The following is a 22,679-nucleotide window of genomic DNA, read 5'->3' as shown; positions in this document are numbered from 1 at the left end:
TATTTAAAATGCCATTGTGATACTTACCTATATGATTATGTTCCTCTAGAGTCTACCTCCGCCGGGGCTATTTGACGTTCCTTCTTTGCATGGCGTTTCCTCCCTCGGATCATCTCTCAGTTCACATTTTCTCCGCGTCTACCCACTCGGAATGGTTTGCCTCTCAGAACCAATCAAGTCGTAACTTTGTGGAGCGATATGGAGTACTAACGCAAGCGCGTACCTTTGCGGCTGCTTGAGGTATATCTTAACAGGGCGTAAAATTGATGCGTCCTTACAGCTGTTGGACTTCAAGTAAGGCGCGTGATGTAAGTAAGCTTGATATATGTTTTTGACCAAAGATTTTTTAGTGATGCGTAAGTAGGAATACGGAAATTTCCTAATAATAAATCTCCAATCAGGGTAACTACGGTGTAGCAGCTAAGGAAGTTGTAGCAAACCTGACTTACTGTAGCTGTCGCCTATTCCGCCATTTTAAGGACCGCCACGACGGCCATTCCTGTCCCACCAACTATCGCCCTTGGCTTTACAGTGACCGACCACACAGTAGTAATCGCCGCCCTTGTTGTTCTTGTTGGGAGAAGAAATGTCATAGATGCTCGTCGTTTTTTTATACTCGCCTGGCGCGCGTGTAGTGTCTTTCACGGTGTCTATCATTCATCAGCATCATCTCAGGTACGTAACTCATGCCAGGTAACTTACAAGTCGTGTGGGCGGTATTGTACCAAATGCAGACAGTTTCGTTCTGGCCGCCGTTGCAGCTGTAGTTATTGCCAGTCGACCAAGATTTTGTGACAGCAAAGCCCATTGATGCCCAGTATTTATCTTAGCCAACGCTGAAAGTGGCCCCAACACTGAAGGACTCCGAATCTGTCTTGCCGACGGTACAGCCCTGGCTGTTGCCGCAGCGGATGGGTTCCTGGAGTCTGTTAGTACAAACTTTACGACGCACTGTTGGGTCAAGGCACTGGGGTGTTTTCATACCGATATCTGCTGGTGGAAATAATGCTGGCGAGGATTTCCTGTCAAGTCGCATTAGTGACTGTCATATCAAGGGGATAGTCGGCAAACACTTACCATCCCCATCAAGCTCTCTTTCTGTGGTCGAAAAGGCGTCCCGCATTTTGTTTTTAAACTTATCCCACCAGCCTCGCTTGTGCATCTGACTCGCGTCATTCAGAGTCTTGTTCTGCAGGAACTGCAGTTCGCCATTCGTAGGACTCTCAGTAAAGCAGGCTCTTGGCTTGTCACCAACGGCATCAGCAGCATCCCAGCTGACTCCCGAGCACAGGACAAGAATGTATTGTGGGTTGAAAGTCCGAGAGCATGCAGGTCCCCCAGACCAGTCAGGGTTGCTATGAACCATGTAGGTAGCATTACCAACGGTGAAGTTTCCACTACCATCGATTTCATCAACATTTGAGAAGTCGATAGGGTGTTTTGCGTAAATTGTACTGCTACATGTCTCCGCAATGACAGTGCCATTGGTGTCTCTTGCTACTAATGAAGAGACCTTGGTGTTACGCTCCAGACGCCAGGCAACCTGAGCATCTGCCGCCAGACAGGCTGAAACGAATAGCAAGATCGAATGAAAAGATATTAAGTTCATTATGAAAGGCATTAGAGCTGGTATTGGTGACTGGGCGGACTTTGTAGCTCTCGCAGAATATGCTTGGGTTTTGTGATGCTGAGTTGCATCATGGTGACGGATGCATGGGAGGCACCTTTTAATATTCCATGAAGTCATACAAAAGAGCCATAAGCTAGGTTTAAGCATGCCAAAGTTTATCCTGTGGTAAATTATGGCTGTCGAACTCTGTATCTGAAAGTTTATATCTTGACACAAAACTTAGATAGACATACAGTTAAGGAGTTATCACAAAAGTATATTATTCCGGTTTTAATTATTAGACTTATCCTTATTAAGGCTATATATATAATGCCTTTAAAAACCTAAAGTTAACTGGTATTTTTCCATATATTAGCTTAATATGTCTTGTTGAGATATTCTAAGTTATAACTATCAATTAATACAGTTAAGAACTGGCAAACAAGAGGACTCTTGCTTTCAAGACCTTGATGATGATCAAAGTCTTAGAGAAGCTTAAAAATGATGAGGTCTGTGGTGACTCATGATACCAAGACCGTGGTCAAACTCAATCGATTCTTGGGCCAGGTCAACTTCCGTTCATTGGCTGACACGCAGATCAAGTTTCATATCTCAAGAGTTTTCTTCGACAATATCCTCTTTGAAAAAGTAAACCAGGAGAATTTGGTCAGTCATGAGAACCACACAATGCATTAGCCAAGTATAGACTTTAGAGGAGCCTGGGTTCAGAGGCCAAATCAGCTCGAATAAAAGCTACAGGCCTCCCAATGACCTCATCACAGAAGTTCAAGGCCCCAGTGTTGAAATTGTCTTGGATTAGCTTTATGACACGAGAGCAAGCAATGAGAGGCTTCTGGGACGCCAAGATCTGCGTCCCCACCTCTTTGGACAGGTTGATCAATGACGAGATCAGAAGTATAGGCGTTGGAAGAACATACCCGGTTTCCATTTACACCCTCGCGGAGCTGGAACTGTAGTTCCACGATGCATATAGAACCTTTGATGATATACAGCATCGAGCATCAGTAGTTGAGCTTGCCGTTACACTGTGTCTCGTGCGTACGAGTATATACCCATTGCTCCGCGGAGTATCTATGTCGAGGGACAAAACCGGGGTTAGCAATAGTGATGCCCTCACTTGATTTTCAAAATTAGTAACACCAGATACGATATGCACATAAATGATCGTATCGAAGCCCCTTGGAGAAATTCAAGCTCCGAAGGCGTTGTTGCAAGGCCTCGTGATAAACGATCATCGCAGTGGCCCATTTCGCCCACTACTTCGCTAAGTACTCCCCGGAGCTCTGTGCTATCAGAGCCTAGGCAAGCTTTCCCTTGAGACTAAAATCCGGTTTGCGGACATCTAGCTCGGGACGCATGTTGGAAAGGGCACTGAATGTGTCGGTATCCGCGATGAGTGCCTTGAGATTGATGCAAGAAATGGCCTAATGTGTGATTATTGAGGCTGATATACCAAGAGACGCCCAGAGACATATGGTTCTGTGATTGAAGAAAAACTAATATGTCGAGCTTTATTGTGTCAGAAAGCCGGCGTCTTCTCGTGTTTCTATCGATGGCGCCTATTTATTTAAGGCTGGCATTGCCATCTACGCCACTTCGGTCCTGACCTAGTCGCTTCTATATCCAATATACTGCCTTGAGAGTACATGAATCATGGTATATAGCTAAGGTATGTCGCCGATATAAGAGGCTTGGCCTAGAGTGCATTGATTAACGGCTGATTCGACTAGGAGGGTCGCCCTGAGAAATCTGAATCTTTAAACAACCAACGCCCTAGAACATCCAGATAAACAAATCAAGCCATACTTAAACTAACTACAGAAGGTTGGGTATATATATTAAGCACAATGCCGAGAGAAGTTCAATTAAACATCAGTCAAATGCTTCGTCTCCAAGATCTGCCTTATCTCAACCAGCTTGATCGGCTTGGTCAAAAACAGATCGATACCACTCAAAATGGCTTCTTGCTGTGCTTCCTGTGACGCCAGGCCAGTCAGGGCAAACACAGCACACCTTGGAGCAGGGGCGCCAGTCTCAATCTTGCGGATCGCACGCGTTGCCTCGAATCCATTCATGACCGGCATGGATATGTCCATAAACACACATATGAAGCCCTTGGGGTTCTCTCGATACTTGTCAACGGCCTGCTGTCCGTCTGTCGCGGTGCGGTACGGCAGATTGAGCTTCTTCATGAATACTACCAGCATTTTCAGGTTGATTGGATTATCGTCTACGAGAAGGAATAGTCGTTCACTTGTTCTCGGCTCAGCGCACATGGGATCCGGCTTTTCTGAAGGTGTGGCGAGAGGGGAACGTGGGAGTTGCTGAGGCAGATACCAGTTGGGAGTGGTAGAGTAAAGCGAAAGGTCTTCACTGAAGACATTGCTGTTCTCGCCGTTGACAGCAGGCGGAGTTGGTGGATTCTGGCCCAATGCAACGCTCCTTTCATTGCCTGGTCGATTTCTGAGACACAGTTGTTGCTTTGGATGTTTCGTTATTGATCGTAGCACAAGCTTTCCTAGCCGGCGTGGACCTATGCTGAACCGACGAGCTGGTTAGTTTTGGATTGCTTGTGAGGTGATGGGTTAAGCCGAGTCAACTTACGGTTGGTGAGTAAAGAAAACATTCTGCGCGTTGAGTCCGCGATCAAGGTTATTGGCCACTGTTCGTTTCCGCGCCATAACCGCGTTTTGACAAAAGACAATCACTGGCGTTGAGTTATTGTATCGCATGGTTGATGCCGCATTGTCGAAAGAGCGGTCATTGCACAGTACGATGTCGGGAGAAATGCCCTGGACGTCCACCGAGTCAATTGGATCCAAGCCCAGCCATTGTTGACAAGTTGATGATACAATCTCCTTCTCGGTTGGGATGTTGTACAACACCGGGTCGTTATCTAAACAATCCTGAAACCCAACGAGGGAAACCTTCAAGCCCTCGAGGCGCTTGAGGTGGCCATCTGTCAACTCCGAGTCCCACGTTTTATAGGCATCTTCAGTAGCCACTAGCTCGGGGGCTTCTGCGCATTTTAGAGGTAGATCGACTTGAACTGTGGTGCCGACTCCCGATGTGCTTTGCACGTCTACAGTTCCTTTCATAGCTTGGACAATCCGTCTGACAACACTCAATCCAAGCCCGGTTCCTGCGTCCATGTTGTCTTGTTGAGAAAAAGGTGTGAAGATTTCATGACTAAGAAAATCCTTATCGATGCCGCAGCCTGTGTCGGTGATAGCCAATCTTACGAGACGGACGTCGGATCCAGCAGGAGGACTAGGCATATCCAGTTGCTCGACTTGGACATGAATGAAACCGCTGGTCGTGAATTTGAGTGAGTTGCCCAAGATGTTCATGATAATGCGCCGAATTGCGCCCGCCTGTACGTGGAATTTCCATGCCGGGCTAGGCGAGAAGTGAATACTGACTCTGACTCGCCCGTTGCAAAGATCGCTTTTCTGACCAAGCGACAGCTTCTGGAACTCGTGGCCAGCATGGATGCTTTCGACAACTTCTTCGACCAGATTGGGAAGATCGACTCTGGAAGCGATGTTCATCATGCTTGCCTCGACGCTGTTCTCTCGGGATGAACGTAGGGTGCGACTGTCAACGTCGCTGTAGGTGTAGTTGGTGTCCTTTGTAAGTGATGAGGTGAAACGATTGATTTTGGTCCAGTCAAGGATTTGGTCAATGGCGTCTAACAGTGTACGGCTGCACGCTTCAACTGACAAGAGGGCTTCTTGCTGAGAGTAGTCGAGCCTAGTTCCACGTAGCAGACCGGCGCCGAGAATTATGCCATGAAGGGGCGAGCGCAATTCGTGGGAAATTGAGTCCAACACGCCAAGTTTGGACCGTTCAGTCTCTCGCTCTCTCATGGATGAAACCTCTGCCATGAGGACGGTCCCAAATGCTCGGAGATAGCTTAATTCCCTTTTTGGTGAAAAGACACGGCTGGGCTTGACGCTGTACGCGAACCCGCCTGCAAACCAGCGCCGTTTTTGGGCGTCCCATACGGGAAAGAATGCCACGCTTTTGGCATCGGGAAGCATCTTCAAGACTTCTTTTCGAAGTTCTTGCCTTCTGCGAAGCTGGCCGGGACAGCATGGTGACTCGACTGACGAAACTGGACATGTCTTGCCAGACTCTGGGGCAACTGGGCTTTCGTCCGTAGCGTCCACAGAACTATCATCGCTATGAACCTCGCTCGAATCATCTTGCCCAGCTTCAAAATTCCAAATCGTGCCACGAGGGTAGTAACGTAGTAGCTTCGTAAGAACTGCTACGCTTAGAGTTTCGTGGCCGAAATAAGAATTGCCGTCGCATTTAGCCTCGGCCGCGACAGACGAGCTGAGTACGGGGCACATGGTATTATTTCCACCGTTCAGGGTTTGTTTGTTGGCTTGTGCCTGTATTGACTCCTTATTTTGGGTGCTAGAACGGGGACTCGTACTAGGGCTGACCAGATTGCTGCGTCGCGAATACGAGGCATCCAACAGCATAAGACCGTCGACTTCGAGGGCATCCCTCATGATATCGGCTGCGCTCGTGCATGTGCTCTTCAGGCGGTCCACACGGGGCCTGCTGTCGGTGGAATGATGAGATTGCGCACTAGAGTCTGCTCCTGGCGTATGAAGTCTCGGTTCGGTCGCAAGCAGTTGGTCATCCCTCATGTCGGCCTGGCTAGCACGTCCGTGGAAAAACCTTTGTATGCCGCGAGTGACACGGTCTGCTTGGCGGTATCTTTCGGTGACACGTCGTTCCTCGAGATGGGTCATGATAGCCTGAGCTAGATCTCGCAGAATATTATTGGCTGGCTCGTCCAGCCCGGATCGGGGCTGACAGTCAAAGACGCAGAGAACGCCGATGTTGATACCTTTGGTAGTCTTTAGGGGGACGCCGGCATAGAAACGATTATTGGGCCAAGAATGGCAGTAAGGTCGGTGACATAGCAGGTCGTCGGTTCTGAGGTCGCTAATGACAGTGACTGGAATGCTGGAATTGCTGTTGACCGCGGGATCGCGAGATGGCTGCTCGTTTGACGGGGCAACGAGGACACGTTCACAAACTCCAAAGGAACGAGGAAATCGCGTACCACACAGCCAAAGGCCTGGGTCATTCTGTGCGAGGCTGGCATTGGGCAAAAGGCGCAGGTCTTGAGTGGCCTCAGCAACGACGTATTGGTTCGAGCGGTCGAAGAGGGAGATGAGGGCTCGGGTGGTATTGAGTCGCAAAGCGGCCAGTTGGCAGAAGGCAGTCAAGATGGCATCGGAAGAGGCACAGAGCTCGCTGGAGGGGATGAGTTTGGAGGGGGAGTTGGGGACGGCGTTGATGATGAGGGCAGGGTCATATCTACAAGTATTCTTGGTGGTTAGCACTTGATGATCAATGCGCAGGACCAGAATTGGTATGACGAACCTAAATGTTTCTCTTTCACGAACAACTTCACCCGGTGGCCATGGCCGTGACGACATGATGGAGATGAAGACAAGGGACCTGAGTCTCTATCTACAGCCCGAGACGACAAGATCTTCGTCGCTGGGGAGGGGGGCTGTCGCTGGCCGTTCACGGTCTTATCCATGGCTGCTGTGGCGTCGGCGACTAAGCAACGTCCAATAGGGAGAGCATGGGAAAGAATGCTCCGACCAGGTTGGCCGTTTTTCGTTGCAGATAGCCCACTGTGCGGCGCAGGTAAGCTGGGTTAGCACAGTAACTAGTTTGGTGGCGCATTCGTCTGTAGTGAGGCTTTTCCTGACCATTCTAGCCTGTCTAGCCTGTACATGCATAAATTACAGTACAGTCCTACTCCGTAGTCTAGACCAGTCGAGTGGCGACTGACATGGCCTGACCTGAACTGACCTGGCACCGGGATTGTTGGTTCCGGCAGCATTTTCTCTTGCTTTGAGCTCGCATGGTAATGCCAATGCGTGCTAGGCATCATGGCAGGGTCCAATAACTAACGAGACCGTGCTGGAAGCAGGTAACGGCGCGGGGGGGTTAGGGGGTGAACCCTTATCTCGGGCGATCCTTGGTGGGACTCGGACCCTGAGTCCTTTGCCCCACCGACACAGACAGAAGTGAACCTTGGTGAGCTGAGCAAATGCATGCAGGGTCACCGGAACATGTACCTACCTACTGTGCTGTCCACAGCTCGCTTGACTGATGCGTAACGAGACAAATTAGGTCCTATAACCAGATGCATACTTCTAAATCTTGTCAAGTTGTTGTATCAGCATATAAACCCAATTCAACAAATCATTGTTGCATGTGATTTGTGCCCGTCCCAAATCCCGAAGATGGGTTTGTTAGCTCCCGAAAGCACCGACACTCTGCTCGCGTCTAGGTGCATGGTACATACCTAGTGGCGTCTTTCCCCTCCCCTTTCCCTTATCCGTACCTAGAGCCAGGCACGGTGGCAAATGATCAAGCTGCCAACGGACGGACGGCAGCTCGCCATTGGCTGCGGCCAGCGCCGGGCCCTAATTGGTTCGGCTGCCGACACCGTTCTCATTCGCTAGAGGCCCTTGACGCAAACATGATCTCACAGCTTGACAACAAAGTCGAGTAATACTAAAATTCAACCATGTGCCACAAGAATTGCCATATACCAAATACATCGAATTCTTTTGCAAGGGCGAGTGACATACCGGTACTCTATCGCGTATTCCGCACCTTACCTACTCTATCGCATCTTCCTTTAGTTGCCGTATTTCCAGACCAACACCAACACTAAGCCACCTATTTAGTCACCAAGCAGATGCCATCTCGACCCGACAACAACATGGCTTGTGCATCCAATGAGCCCCAGGCCGAGCCATGCAACTTCTTTCTACTCCCTACTAGTACCAGCTCCGGATCTCCTTGCCTTGTTGACGTCGTCGACAAGATCCAAACGGTAAGCGCTCCATTTCTCATCCATATCCTCTCGTGACTCATATTTACGTTCAGCGCCAGATACACCAAAAAGCCCATACGCTGAACTACCTCATCCAACGCCATGATCTCGAACGAACCCTCGATAAAACATGTAGCATCGCCGACACGAGTCTATCGACAATGGCCGGACTCGCTGCGGACATCAGTCAGGCTTTGGACCTAATCCTACGCCATGGGCTGCTGCATGGTGCTTCATCGTCCAAAGCCAACGTCGTGTCAAGATCAAGAACAAGGTCCAAGTCTCTGCGTCCCAAAAAGGTGCTGTCCAGGCCTTGAATTTATTTAACACTGTCCTGAATGTCCTCCCACTCCTCCCACTGACACTGAGAATAGCATACGGAGACAATCAAGCGCTGTTATTTGTGTGGCATCACAAATACACCTCGCTGGCGAGGAGACCCTTCTGATCCATATCCCCTCTGTAATTTCTGCGATTTGGTCCGGGCAAAGAGATGTGCCCGCATATCTGCTCGATTGCATTCTTGCAACTCTAGGAAGTCGGTGGGAGTAGCACGTTCCTGCCTTTAATTTCTCTCCCTGTTTTTCGTTATGCTGGAGTTCCTTATATCCTCTAGCGGTAGTTGTGTTTTTCGCGTTTATCTTATCCACTGCTCGCCCGGTTTCCATTTAACAATTTTTTGTTATCTACTCTCCAAGTCATTGACACCAGGCGCTGTGAAACAACCAGTATCAATCACCTTCTCGTCTTGGGATGGGCATTCCTCTGGGCATTCCTCGCTCATGCGATCAGTCTGCTCTGCAAGCTTGCCACCTTGGGCGTGTTCAGGATCTGTTAGTGCAAGGTTCAGATCAACCATCCACTTCGCCATTACTCCGCTCAACTCGTCGTCGTCGTCTTTGACCTTGTAACGTTCTCCGATTGTCTTGAGCCTACAAAGGTAGCGGCAAAATTCTTGGTGACTTAGAACCTTTTCCCGAACTGCTATGCCGAGCATTCCCTTGGTGATCGAGCCAAAAACTCTGTAGGACATAAACAGTTCTTTCAGACCGGCCAAGCATAGATGTAGGAAAAAGAGCATCTCGTCCCGGTTGGTTTCAACATCGCGTATTGTTGCATTTGCCACATATATGACGCACGTCTGCCAGAGGACTGATGATGCCTTCAAGCTAAATTCGAGTCGGTATGAGAGTAAAAGGCGTTTCATTTGACGGATTGAGGCGTGATACACAGCCTTGGGTGTCGCCCGGTCTGTGCCGAATGTGCGCAGCATCGACCTGGAATGATCCGTCATGTTCACGAAGCGGCGAAAAACATCGGTGACGATGGCGTGGTAATAAATACTGAAAACCAAGTCAGCCCCAAAGCTCTTAAACAGGATAGAGAGTGAAGTAACTTACTGCAACATGAAGACAGCATGACTACTCCCTTCGCAGCGAACCAGACTCAGAGGCAGTCCGTCCGCCCAGGCCAGAAGCTGGCGGTAGATGTCTTCTGCAAAGTCGAGCGCATTCCTTCGGTCGAGCCAGATGTGGTCGTTTTGCCCGTAGTAAGCCTTGGTCACAGCGGTGAAAATTGTCCAGAGTTTACAGGTGGCATTAAAGACCTCGTTGGTGGGCGGTAGGACTTGGTCACCTTCTTCCGCGGCGATGACAGCTTCAACATCTCCTGGCATAAAAAGCCCCGGTGGAAATTCAAGCTCAGACTTGTGGTATTGGAGCGAAAAGACTCTAGATAGATTCATGGTGTTTAGCCGCAAGCTGAGTAGTGGCCAATTAACGGCCAGGGTGGTATTGACTCACGAGACCCAATTGAAGGTACCCCATGCTACATACGACGCGGCTCTCGTCCAGTCCGCATGGCCGCTGAACCACGTATCCGCTGGCTCTGCTCCAGATGCCAGGTTGACAAGACCCATAGATTTTGCAACTTGCAGTCCTTCCCGGAGATATTGAAAGGCAAGGTCGTCTTTTCCATGGGTAACGGCAGTCATGCAGAGAAGTTGCAAGGCAGACACATTGGACAGAGTGATAGATTCACGGTTGCCATACTGACTCCACTGAGCTCGGGCGTCAGCAAAAAAGGCCGTAGAGTAATGGGCAGCCTCTGGGTGCATGGGAGTGTAGGCTTGCTGTCAAACATGAAGATGAGTGTTGGCTATCAGGCTCATTACAGAAGACAGGGGCTTTTATGTTTCACTTACGCATGCCCAAGCCAGGAGTGCTGCAACCAGGAATCCGGAGCAGAAGTAGGGCTGGTTGTGAACAAGATCGCGGAGGAACAAGTCGGCGTCGAAAAGGGGAAGAACAGGATAGTCGTTGTTGAGGTAGAGGGCAATCGCTTCGACTGCTACTTGGTTAGGGATGGGAAAAGTTGTCCAAAAAGATATGTTGATTTGGTCAAGTAGGCGGATGTGCGATTCAGTCAGATGCGACAACCCTGCACAAGACCTAGTCGGAGCAGCATCGCCTTTGTTCATGTTCGCACGTGACAATTCTTGGTGACGGAAATATTTGGTATCTTCCAGTGGAGCTTTGCCAAAAGCTTCGGGCCTCCGAGGAGCAAGCAACTCTCTAAGAGGCAGGGAGCTGACCGTGACAGGAAGCAAGATTGGGTAAGCAATTGGGTGCCGAACCATGAGCTCAAACTCCATTCCAGAGGACGCAGGAGGTAAAAGGCTTCCTACAATATTGTATTGGGGAGGCGACGGCGAAGGGGGCCATGAGGGCAGTGATGAGAGCGGCGATGATGATGATGATGCCCGACGTTGAGGTTGAGGTTCAGGTTGAGAATCGCGTGGCATCTCACGGAGCATGTTAAGCAACTCCAAAGCATCATGATATGGCAGCGTTGTGAGGAGTTTGGAGAGTGCGCCGGGCTCCTTGAGGATACGAGCCAGTCTTTCAAGTTGGGAAGAGCTCGCTGCTGGTTCCGGGCCATAGCGATACTGGCATTGCAAGCCCCGTTCGGTGCAGTTGAAGCATTCTGGTCGACCACGGTCGCACTGCAACGCCAGATTCACATTAGCTCGATATTGCATTGATTAGTCTTGAGGGCAGCGCAAGTTGTGGTGCTCGTGGTAACCAGAGGCAGGCAGATAGCGACCTTCCACTCAGTGTTGATGGGAAGATGATGGATGTGGCCAACCTTTTTCTTGCGTTTTCGGCAAGTCTCACAAGCAGGGACCTGCCCAGCTTTGCGAGCGCGGCCCCCCGAGGCTAAGACTGAGCTCGAAAGCGACAACGAAGTCGAGGTCGACGTCTCGGGCGAAGAATCATCATCATCATCATTCGATAATGGCTTGGCCGGTTTCAAAGGTCGTAGCTGCTGCATATGCATGTGAAAGCACTCATATCCTGTTTGTGCGTAGTTCTATGTGTTGCCGCACGCAAATGCCCTGTTTTAAGTTGTTTTAAGTGATCCCTCTATGGTTTTTGCCACCTTACTCTGCTTAGACGGTCTGTAGTGACTCGGACATGGCAAGGGATCTAGTCCTGCTTAGGTAAGGTCGGTTATCGCCTCGCTTCGTCATTGGTTCCGCAAGGTGATGATCCGTCCATCATCGCCTTCGCCGACAAACCAAATTCCGATTTCGATCGATATGGGATTCTTCGATCGATATGGGATTCTTCGATCCATATCTTTAAAGTCGATTCTAGTCAATCTGTGTGCCCACATGTTGAATGGATACCATATCCAAAATCTACTACATAGTAGCTCTTGGTAACTACACTGCTGTAAATTCTCAAAATCTTATCTCAACCTGATTTTAGGCAGTAGATGTCATATTCGCCACTATGACATAATGCCCATAATACTCATTAGATTTCTAAGGCATATTAGCAAAGTTAGTATAGTAATTATATATATTTTCTCTTAATATACTACTAATATAAAGGTAATTAATTAATAGTTAAAGCTTATAATATCTTAATAAAATATATTAAGCTAATATATTAAAAAATATTAATTAACTTTAAGCTTCTAAAGGCAATATATATATAGCCTTTATAAAAATAAATCTTTTAATTAAAATTAAAATAATATACTTTTATAATAACTTAATTAATAATTTTATTAATAGCTATTAAGGTATAAAAAGCTAGTTTAAATTTAATCCTTTATTACTAAAAGTAAAAGAAATCTTTATATAAAAAAACTATAAACTATAAATTATAAAAAAAATAACTCTTTTTAATAAAAAAATTACTTTTTAAATATTTATTAACTATTTTTAATTTTAATAAAATTATAAAAATAATTAATCCTTTATAGATTTATAGCTTTTAAATTATAAATTACTTTAAATACTTATTAAAGACCTATTTAATAAAATTAATAAATATTTTATTTTTTTAAAAATAAAAAATAATAAAAAAGATAATCTTATTAAAGTTAAATTAATAAGCTTTAATTATTACTGCTTTAACTTTTAATTTAATTAATATTTTAAAAAATATAAATTCTTTAATAATTAAATAAAAAAACTAAAAGAATTTACTTAAAAGGTTAAAAATAAAATAGAAAATCTTAATAATAGGATTTTCTTAATAAGCTTAAAAAGTAATAAGCTTTAATTATAAAGCTTACTTATTAAATATATAATAATATAAAGAAATAAAGATTAAGTAATTATATTTAGCTTTTAAGATAAGTAAATAGACTTTAATATAAAAGCTTAATCTTCTAAATATAGCTACTAATAAAGTTATATATAGTATAAATAAATACAGTTAAAATTATATTAAGTTCCCTTAAAAAGGATATAAAGGTAAATAGAAGCGGTTCATATTGCCAAATTCGAACTTTCTTATCAAGCTATAGAGTATGTTATTTGTATTCTATAGTATTGGGGGCTGGCGACTTGCGGATCGAGAGCCTTGTGTATCCATCCAGAGCGCCTATGTTGGAGCCGATATCAGGCGTTCAGAGGATCTCTCCTAGCCGAGACTGGTCCAGATGAATTACTTTACCTGTAGTGTTAGTTTCTGTCAAGACAGTACTGATTGAGACTAACCGCGGCAAATTCATCAAGGAATTTAAATAGCATTAACATTAGCGCTATGTTATTCTCATATATGTTTCAAGTAGATCTTATACTCAACTGCTTGGCTGCTAACTACAGACTTCGAGCCTCAAGTCCCTTAGCTAATAGTGCTGTCTTTATTGTAGCGCCTATCTCTGAGCCACCTGTCGTCTTGGGGCGGGGCAGCAGGCAATAGCTGCTCCTCGATGGGGCATCAGTGCATAACCCGTTTCACACCAAGTGCCGCTGACTAACCCTCCCCCATCCATTCCTGAGGATGAGAGGACCCTCAGTAGATTGAGGGTATAGCTATGAGTTTATACTGCCATTAAGTTAGCATTAATTTACCAAGGGTTCGATGTTCGTTGTGGATAGATGTTTCCTTTTGTTCTAGCTATGCTCTGTCAGTGTGGGGCCTCGGGTTTGCCGAGGGGACGAAAGAGATAACTATTGGTGTATGGTCGATATCTTTATTTGCTAGCAGCCGAGGGTCTCGGGAAGCAACTACTGTGGATATAAATGGATGTTATCTGTAAGTCCAGTACCGAAATCTGGAATTATAACATTGACCCGATACATTGAGGAAATATTATATAAGGTCAAGGTAATGGTATCTCTCAGAGACTCACTACCTCACATTCTTCATTCAGCCTTTAGAAGACCAACCCTGGAGCAGTAGACATTTTAAACAATCCCCGGCAACCTTGAAAATGACCTCCATACGAGACGTCGATATCACCACCTATGATGGCTTGAACTTGAAGGGAACCTTTTATAGCGTTGGGTCCAACAAGCCTTGCATTATCATGACCCATGGAGTGAGTCGACCCATACACTGATGCAATACAGATCCTAACTGGAAGTTACAGTTCTCTGGTCACCGTGATCATTTCCTGCCCGAGCTCGCTGCCAAGTTCAACGACGCTGGCTATGGAGCATTGGTTTACGACAACCGATGCTGGGGTGATAGTGAGGGCCTCCCTCGCGCTGAAGCCGATCCTGTCAAACAGTCACGAGATTATCTCGACGCCTTCAATTTCGCTGCAGCCCTTCCTGATGTCGATCCCACCAAGGTCGTGTACTGGGGATCCAGCTTGTCCGGAGGCAACGCTATTGTCGCCGCTTCCATGAACAAGAGCCTGGCAGGCATTATTTCACAAGTCCCTTTTGTATCGGGTGGTTCCATGGCTCGCCTTACCGCAGCTCCGAAACCTATCCTAGTCGCTCAACGCACCCCGAATTCAGAGATCCACATCCCGATCTATCCCAGCTCCGTCGAGGAGGTCCGAGATGGGACCACCAAGGCCATTCTGAAGGATGAGGGAGCCGTCGAGTTTGCAGCGGAAATGGCCCGACGAGGCTACAGCTACGACAAGACGGCTACTCTTCAGAGTTTGACCAACACGATCATGCACGAGCCCACGGGGGTTATTCATCACATCTCGCCTACGCCACTGCTCATGGTTCTGGCGGATGACGATGTGTGCACCTATACTCATCTGCAGCTTGAGGCCTTTGAGAAGGCGTTGCATCCCAAGACTCTCAGAATTGTAAAAGGGAGTGGCCATTTTGATCTGTACTACGGTAAGAGGTTCCAGGAAGTGGTTGCCATGCAGCTTGAGTTTCTCAAGGGCATCTTGTAGAATAGAAAGACCAGTCCAGGAAATATATAGAGTGCGAGACTGGATAGATATTTAAATCGAATAGAGGCCTTTCTTGTTACCTCTATTGCGCTTCGGATAACGCATAATACCCCGAGACTGCTACAGACAAGATCCACAAGATGTGAGCCAGATGAGCTAGAAACCTCGGCAGAAGAAATCGGTATGTGAGCCGACAAGGACTTACTACCTACCTAGACCTTGATAATTTCTTAGTCAACATTTTGAGTTTCGGATCGTGGGGACCCCATAATTCGTTGGAAATCGCGGAACATGTCTTCTGTCCGAGTGCGAGTGTAGTAGCCACACTAACCTGGTTTGAGCCGTCTTCCCCGCAATCATACCGTAGCTTCCAGTCCCCCCCCTTGAGCTCCTTCTCAAACCTTCATAATAACATAGGTATTCACAGAGCCATTGCCCAAAACCAATGTTAAGTATCTGATCAGCCCCCATTTGATGGAAATCTCAGAATGTCTCCAGCCTCAAAACCCGTCACACGGTCCAAAGCCCTCCACAAGCGCTCGCTACAGGCGTGTCTGATTTGCCGGTCAAGAAAAGTCCGATGCGACGTGTCAATCCATGGACCGCCATGCACAAACTGCTCTCTGGACGATAAAGAATGCCAATTATCAAAAACATCAGCTGTTTGGTAGGTCGTAAACTTCTCTGCTCCCCTGCTTATATCGGTTGACGCGTTATTCGTAGGACCCAGACCGCTTCCGATAGACGATCCTTGCGGAATGCAATAAAGACCCCCGACACCCGAAGCAGTGACCTTGCCTCAAATGTGACTGAACAGCTCAGTCTGGATAGTCAGTTATCGCTACCGCAGCTGACCAGCTCAAGTTTCTCGTTACAGACGGTGGGCGCTGGTGAGCCATGGCAAAATTGGCAGATGGACCCTCTGGACTTTGGCCCCATACCTGAATCTGCCGTTCACGATGGCTGGAGTTCCTCCATGCCCACTGAGAAGCAGCCTCGTTTGGACCCTATTGGTGAGTAGCAATGTGACTTGCCACGCGACACAAAATCTCTAACAACAAGAAAGGAAATATCTTTCAGCACAGTACAGGGTCACCAAGTGACGCAGGAAGCCCAAAGGATGGGGTCGTTCTATACTCCTACTTCCAGTTTCTGACGGTCGGGAACCTTCATGCCATTCCCTATCAAGATGTCACTTATCTCGAAGCTCAAGGGTGCTTGCACGTGCCAAATCCCCTGATCTTGGATGTCTTTATGAAGGCGTACTTTACATATGCCCATGTATCCGTCCCTCTCATTGACGAGGGAGAGTTCTGGCAAATGTCCTCTCCAGCCACAAGCAGTTCACAAAGGACCACCATGTCGCTTCTCGTCCTTCGGGCAATGCTATTTGCTAGCAGTACTGTATGTTTCCCTTAAGGCTCCTGGCCTGTTTTGGTCGAGCTACCTCCTAATGTCGTGCATAGTATGTTCCACTTCCTGTCCTGCGTCAAATTGGATATCATGACATATGCTCCGCAAGGGCTGATCTATATCGAAAAGCAAAGGTAAGTCCAGATTTTCACATAACGACCAAGGCTGACTGAAAGTGTAAAGCTTCTGTTTGATATGGAGGCTGAGACATCTCATTTACCGCTGGCTCAGGCTGCGTTGATGCTTATGAATTGGGTCCCCGAATCACCTACGACAACTTCACCTGTGCCTTACAGAACATGGCTAAGCCTAGCGATCCATCACGCTAAGCTCATCAATGCACACCGCCACAGTGGGATATGCGACGTTGGAACAACAGCAAACGAACCAGAATCAAGAACACTTCGAAGGCTTTGGTGGTGCTGCATTATCTGTGACAGACTATCATCTCTCTCCTGTCGCTTTCGTCTTCAGATCACGCCTGATATGCTCGACATGGAGAACTGCATACCGTTGGGTTTCGCCGATTTACAGAGCGAGATACATCGATCCAATGTTTTCTCGCCTGCCACCAAGCGCCAACATATCTCACTGTTCTCCAAGAACCTGAGCCTATTAATGTTGCTGACGGACATTATTCCGGTTGCGTATCCTTTTGAGACGCGGCTCGAGTCAAGTCCAGACTTCTCGGCGCAGGAAGAAGAGAGTATCAGAAACTCCTGCGATCGCCTTGACGAGTGGTATAATACAGCCAAGGCTGAATTTCCTCCCTTCCATCAAATCACCACAGCCGAGGATAGTGATTCCGCCAAGTCGGTTGCAGTACATACAAATCTAATGTACATTTACTACCAGTATGTTTTGGAAGTCCTAGTCTCCATGAAGTGTGATCTAACAACATCCAGCACTTCTTATGTTGCTCTTTGCAGTCGCAGAGTCTTCACGCAGATTTCTGGAACAGGGAGTCCCGACTTTCATCTTGAAGATTTCCCAGACGGCAACAGAAGTAATGAGATTCGTGGAGATATTGAAGACTCCATGCAGGGTCTATCTAAATGCATAGGCGCACTAACCGGGTCTCACTTGATAAAGTATCTTCCCATCACAGTGTAAGTAAACCCAAATCCCCCTTCCGATTGCTGGTGAGCGTTTGTACTGACTTGACTACTATAAAGTATGGGCTGCCTTGCAATTCCCCTTGCGTTGCACTATATAAACGCAAGTCTATGCTACGAAGACGACGAAGTCCCAAGTCATCTCGAAGCGTGGCCCGACTTTAGTCTCGACCCCACGCAGAAACACCTACAAGTCGTGCTAGACGCAACCGACACCTTCTCAGCTCAATACTATGGTTCCCAGTGGGTCAGGGACGCAGCAGAGCACGTCGCGAAACTAGCCAAGTCGTTCAACAAGCTATCACTGCAGTCAGGTCAAGAAGCAATGAAAGACTGGGTCGATGTTCTAGTGAGACATCCAGAAGCATATCTGGGTCTTGTGTGGACTGTAGACATGTGCGTTAGTCGGAGGAGGCTCCCTGAGAGTTTAGATTTCCCGTTGTGCCTACGAAATGATGTGGAGAGGCTTAACGCAGCACCTAAACAATCAGACCATGAGATGCTAGACTCTGAGTCACTGAATGGGCAAAAGGACATTCAGCTTACGCAGTCACTAGATTATCTCTTAGGTATCCAGGAACCCATGATAGATGTCTTATAAGACAGCATCATTAGTAGTTAACAGCAATAATCATTAGTTATTCAAGCTTATTCATATCTCGGCGACTAGGTGTTCACTAGTCTTCCTGTCATCCCCTACTATTCAGCTTTCATAGCAAACGGGCATCCAGGACCACTCCACTCGGACCTGATATACTGGCAGTACGCTTGATCGCTCCCCCTGATATCCTCTTTCCTCGCCTTGGCCTTCTCTACGTCCAGCGTCTCAATCTTCTTCCAAAACGACTCCCGCGGGTCTGGTAAGAGTGTCTCAGCAAGACTCATCGCCGTTCCAACAAAAAGCACAATTAGCCACTGAAAGACGGGGTTGACGGGTTCTAGCTGCATTGCCCTAATAGTTGTAGGCAGTGTAAGAGCTTTAACTATTGACACTCCCAGCCATCGAAAGCCGTAGGGAAAGTATCGGAACGCGAACTGATTGAAGATGGCCAGGCCGATGTATTGCATCTTCACATCGAACTCGCGTTTCTCATTTTCATAGTCTTCGCAGAATTGGATGCAGCCCTCAAAGTCTTCAGGATATCCGGTAACAGAGTTCCCGTCCTCTCTGATGAATAGCGGCGTCATATCCCGCCAAAAGTGGTGAGCTGCAATCTTTTCCTTCTCAGTGAAACCTGACAATCCCAATCTAAGACGAAGACGGTGCATGAGTACAGCACTGAAAGTCGTGACGTACAGAAAGTCTTCGTTGTACGAGAAGTTGCCAGGGTAACGACGCGCCAGAGACGCATGAAGGTTGTTGATGTGCTCTACTGCATCACGACATCTTTTATCGCTTGGTCCGTAGTGCCACCACGTCATGTTGTAGTTTTCGGTATCTTCGACGCGCTGGGCTCCCCGCTTCACAACCTTGCCACCGTCTGAGCGCCAGACAGTTTCGCAGCCGTGGGTGGTGATGATGAAGTTGGGAAATGTAAGGGCGTAGATCATGTTGTTCATGAAATCATTTGAGCGGTAGCAAGACATGAGCCGCCACATCAGTTCATAGTCGGTCTCTGGATCGAGGCTGTTGATGGTGTCATTGAGCCAATGATAGCCTCCAGGGGATATTTCTTTAGACATGATTGATGAATTGATAAAAAGAATTAAGCCAGACAAGTTTGGTAGATTATCTTGTGATTGTAGTATCCATTCTGAAGTTTTGATTCATAAACGTTGTCTATATCATCGTTTTCAATTGATTGTACCTTCGCTCTCCGTAAATTGATACGATATCGTACCGATAGTTCCCCGTGGGGAAACACGCGGCAGGGTGAACTCAAAACGCGAAGGCCGCTGACTAAGCGGTTTTCCTTTGTCTCTCCAACCGCCGAGTTTCATCAAGTATTACCAACTGCCGATTCTCAGATCCGATGCTCTTCATACTTATGTACAGGTACAATTTCCATAATCTCTTTTACTGAGACACAATAGCGGAGTCACTGGCAATCACTTGCTGTCAGTGTTGTCGTTACGTTAAAGGCGCTCATACTATGACGCGCGACGCGTTTTATTACTCTACGTCATTGGCTTTTTGTGGCACCAAAATATTGGAAATTACCACTGTGTCTGCTCAAACCACCGCTGAGAATCACTAGCAAAAAAATGACCCAGCTCAAGCTCATCTCCAAACCCAAGCGTTGATGTCTCCCACGTCGGCATCGTTGATAGCAAATCTGACTCAATGTCGAAATTAAGAGGGCCCCCTTCCGCCGTCAGGTAAGATCCCAAAGATTCACTATGAAGGTCGGCTTGGGTCGCGGTACTCGCATCTAAAAGTTTGTCAATGATGTGATGGGTGATGAAAAGTTGATAAGGAATACTAACCCCAGGCGCTCACGATCCGGAGCAGTTGTTGTACAAATTTGACACAACGTAGGACAAGGGTGTTGTTATCACTGAGCTTCAGAAGAGCCTCGCAAGTCTTGCCGAGATATCGTTTCGCACTTTCGAGGCGCCCGGCGTTTCCAGCTTCCGCGCCGACAGATATCAACAAGCTACCGAAGATGGCCAACGCTGCACTGAAGGCTGTTTCATAAGTCAGATCACCATAAGAAATCCTGAGGTTGGTCGCTTACCATAGTAGAGAGTAAACCACCAAGCCCCGATCAAATGGCGCCCATGATCGGGTCTTGTCAAAATGGTGTATATAATATCTATGATGTTCTCCGCAACTTGGACAAAGACTCTGTCAAAGTTGGCGTGCATGCTGTTGATTGATCCCGCGTTGCGATATGGCGTTTTGGCCTCTCTAAGCAGAGTACCTAGAGACCGAATGAATATCGGGCGATGGAGGAGGAGTTGAACGTTGAGATATCTGAGCGTGAGGATTATCCTGAACTTTTCGCGCAATGGATCCTGAATATTCTCATCCGTGTTGTCTGGCATGTTATCGACAGAACGCAAACCCAGATGCTGAGGCAAGCTGTTTTGCCAGTCTGAAAGCTCCTGGCCGAACTGGATCATGGATGTCATTGTGGCTGTATCTGATGATTGGTCTTCACATCCAAGGTTGCTACCATAAAGTGAGCCAATGATTCGCCCCATGATCCTATAAAGAGTTCTAGACAGGTCAGGTCAGCGGATCATATTTGAGGTACTATGGTTTCTTACATCGAGGCGTTGTAGAACGCAGTGCTCATTTTATGGACTTCATCGGAAGCCGATATCGGTACTGGTAATATTTTTGGGAGATCCAAACGGATGTACTCTTCTGGTATAGCAGATGGGCGACCAAACGTGAGGCTCAGACTTCTGCGTAGTTGTGTCAGCTGGGACATCATATTTTCTGCAGTAGTCTTGTTAATGCGGAAAACCAACCTATCGAGCAAAATGCACCCGAACCAAGTGCGTTTCCTGATCTCTTGCTGCAGAGGAGTGAATTTGGACGCAATATCTCTTGAGTGGAGTCCGATAGACATGGCAGCTTTGACGGCGAGGCCATGAATGGTCCACGTATGAACCGACTTGTGCGTCCCTTGGAGATATTGACTCGTGAGTAAGAGGTATTGTACTAAAGAGTGTCAGTTCCAAGACGAGAGGCATAGTCAAAAGAGGTTATCTACCTGTTTCAAGAGTAGTCCCCCTAAACATCTGTGTATGGCAAAGCTCCTGGGCTCTGCGGTAGTAAACATCCGACTCTTCAAAGGTGGTCTCGCTTCCCGAGTCCTCCCAGCACGAAGTGCAAGTTGCCATTGCGAGAATCATGTTCAGCAAGCCAAGCCAAGTCCGGCGAACATTACCCCGAAAGCCACTTGCTCGAAATCGCTCATAAGTGTCGAGAAACTCTTGCTCGTGTATATACGGAAACAAGAGCCCCGTGTTGTCAAAGTACGCGCGGATGAGACGCTGCATGACCTCGTCTGGCGGTAGGAGGTTGGCGCCCGCCTTTTGAGACTCGCTGGAGACTGCTGGAAACGCGTTCAGATTACTCACTAGTCCACCTTCGTAGGCACTATACTCTGATGCCGGTGTTAATGAACTCTGATTACCATGTTGTGTCCTTTTTGTATCAACAGCTCGCAATATGTGTCGCATGAGTGCGATGTTGGATGACGGGCCTAGAGAATGGGTTAGAAGAGTACAACAAAAAGGACAGACGGGATTTGCATACCAAAGAAACCGCAGTCTTGCTCATCCACGAAAGACACGGCCATGCCATCAGTCATACTCTGACCAGCACCATTCTCTGGTATCTCATCAATATTGACCACCACGTTTCCTGGTTGATGATGTAGTGGAAGCGTGACATCTTGCCTAGAACTTCCTGAGGTTTTTAGTGTACCCTCAACCAAATTCAGTCTAACATTATGCTGTTCAATATTTGTTTCCAAGAGCTTCACTTTGGCCTCTAGGGCAGCAAAAATACTGCACACATCTTCATGTTAGACATAATTCATAACAGTCCAGGGTAGTGAAAGAGAGACGCCTTACTCTTTTGGGACTAGAAGATTCGCTGAGGTTTCCTGCTGTTCATAGGAACAATCGAACCCAAGCTTGTCGCATGTGTCACATCTTGGTCGCACTCCATTGCACTAAACCCATCAGTCAATCGTCCAATAACACGTAAGAAGCAGACTCTACCCGTGATTTGCGGATTCTGCAGGCCGAACAGGCCAACGCGACTCGGCGTCTCTTTGGCGCGGGCTCCGACGCGTTTGCTTTTGGCGGCTGAGATGTTCCGCTTCTGGCCGAAGCTGGTGGAGAGTCATCTCGGGGGGTCATGATGGTACGATTGGAGATGCAACGAGTAGCCTTGATCGGGGCAACATTGGGATGGGCCGATTTTTGTATCCAGGTTGACAAATCTTGTCTCCGCATTTCCCCAGAATTAATGAGACAAGAAACTGGGGGTTACGGCACTTCC

At 47.4% G+C, this 22,679-nt stretch overlaps 8 protein-coding genes across 8 annotated transcripts; 3 read left to right on the top strand and 5 right to left on the bottom strand.

Moving 5' to 3' along the window:
• Nucleotides 1-474: 474 nt before the first annotated feature.
• On the bottom strand, nucleotides 475-1,609 carry FMAN_06946 (uncharacterized protein; the record flags this gene model as incomplete). The annotated part of the gene is made up of 5 exons (XM_041830511.1): nucleotides 475-650; nucleotides 703-745; nucleotides 836-919; nucleotides 985-1,022; nucleotides 1,078-1,609. 5 exons carry the CDS (start codon nucleotides 1,607-1,609, stop codon nucleotides 475-477), a joined length of 873 nt encoding a protein of 290 aa, XP_041681166.1.
• A 1,886-nt stretch (nucleotides 1,610-3,495) lies between these two features.
• On the bottom strand, nucleotides 3,496-7,095 carry FMAN_06945 (uncharacterized protein; the record flags this gene model as incomplete). The annotated part of the gene is made up of 3 exons (XM_041830510.1): nucleotides 3,496-4,168; nucleotides 4,235-6,973; nucleotides 7,040-7,095. The coding sequence occupies 3 exons, from the start codon at nucleotides 7,093-7,095 to the stop codon at nucleotides 3,496-3,498; spliced, it is 3,468 nt and encodes a 1,155-aa protein (XP_041681165.1).
• Nucleotides 7,096-8,402: 1,307 nt separating this feature from the next.
• On the top strand, nucleotides 8,403-8,833 carry FMAN_06944 (uncharacterized protein; the record flags this gene model as incomplete). Its single annotated transcript, XM_041830507.1, has 2 exons — nucleotides 8,403-8,516; nucleotides 8,570-8,833. The coding sequence occupies 2 exons, from the start codon at nucleotides 8,403-8,405 to the stop codon at nucleotides 8,831-8,833; spliced, it is 378 nt and encodes a 125-aa protein (XP_041681164.1).
• Nucleotides 8,834-9,198: 365 nt separating this feature from the next.
• Nucleotides 9,199-11,169, bottom strand: FMAN_06943 (uncharacterized protein; the record flags this gene model as incomplete). Its single annotated transcript, XM_041830506.1, has 4 exons — nucleotides 9,199-9,859; nucleotides 9,917-10,246; nucleotides 10,319-10,647; nucleotides 10,720-11,169. 4 exons carry the CDS (start codon nucleotides 11,167-11,169, stop codon nucleotides 9,199-9,201), a joined length of 1,770 nt encoding a protein of 589 aa, XP_041681163.1.
• A 3,083-nt stretch (nucleotides 11,170-14,252) lies between these two features.
• On the top strand, nucleotides 14,253-15,185 carry FMAN_06942 (uncharacterized protein; the record flags this gene model as incomplete). Its single annotated transcript, XM_041830505.1, has 2 exons — nucleotides 14,253-14,360; nucleotides 14,412-15,185. 2 exons carry the CDS (start codon nucleotides 14,253-14,255, stop codon nucleotides 15,183-15,185), a joined length of 882 nt encoding a protein of 293 aa, XP_041681162.1.
• Nucleotides 15,186-15,673: 488 nt separating this feature from the next.
• Nucleotides 15,674-18,314, top strand: FMAN_06941 (uncharacterized protein; the record flags this gene model as incomplete). Its single annotated transcript, XM_041830504.1, has 7 exons — nucleotides 15,674-15,852; nucleotides 15,909-16,198; nucleotides 16,252-16,589; nucleotides 16,652-16,732; nucleotides 16,782-17,452; nucleotides 17,504-17,707; nucleotides 17,774-18,314. 7 exons carry the CDS (start codon nucleotides 15,674-15,676, stop codon nucleotides 18,312-18,314), a joined length of 2,304 nt encoding a protein of 767 aa, XP_041681161.1.
• A 98-nt stretch (nucleotides 18,315-18,412) lies between these two features.
• FMAN_06940 (uncharacterized protein) lies at nucleotides 18,413-19,396 on the bottom strand (the record flags this gene model as incomplete). Its single annotated transcript, XM_041830503.1, has 1 exon — nucleotides 18,413-19,396. The coding sequence occupies one exon, from the start codon at nucleotides 19,394-19,396 to the stop codon at nucleotides 18,413-18,415; it is 984 nt and encodes a 327-aa protein (XP_041681160.1).
• A 474-nt stretch (nucleotides 19,397-19,870) lies between these two features.
• Nucleotides 19,871-22,537, bottom strand: FMAN_06939 (uncharacterized protein; the record flags this gene model as incomplete). Its single annotated transcript, XM_041830502.1, has 8 exons — nucleotides 19,871-20,085; nucleotides 20,141-20,341; nucleotides 20,392-20,876; nucleotides 20,927-21,326; nucleotides 21,379-21,873; nucleotides 21,927-22,180; nucleotides 22,247-22,347; nucleotides 22,397-22,537. The coding sequence occupies 8 exons, from the start codon at nucleotides 22,535-22,537 to the stop codon at nucleotides 19,871-19,873; spliced, it is 2,292 nt and encodes a 763-aa protein (XP_041681159.1).
• Between the last annotated feature and the right edge of the window lie 142 nt (nucleotides 22,538-22,679).

This window comes from Fusarium mangiferae (genome assembly GCF_900044065.1).
Source record: "Fusarium mangiferae strain MRC7560 genome assembly, contig: FMAN_scaffold005, whole genome shotgun sequence".
NCBI lineage: Eukaryota > Fungi > Ascomycota > Sordariomycetes > Hypocreales > Nectriaceae > Fusarium > Fusarium mangiferae.
The sequence above is the reverse complement of the archived record's forward strand: the minus strand, read 5'-3'. Positions and strand labels throughout refer to the sequence as shown.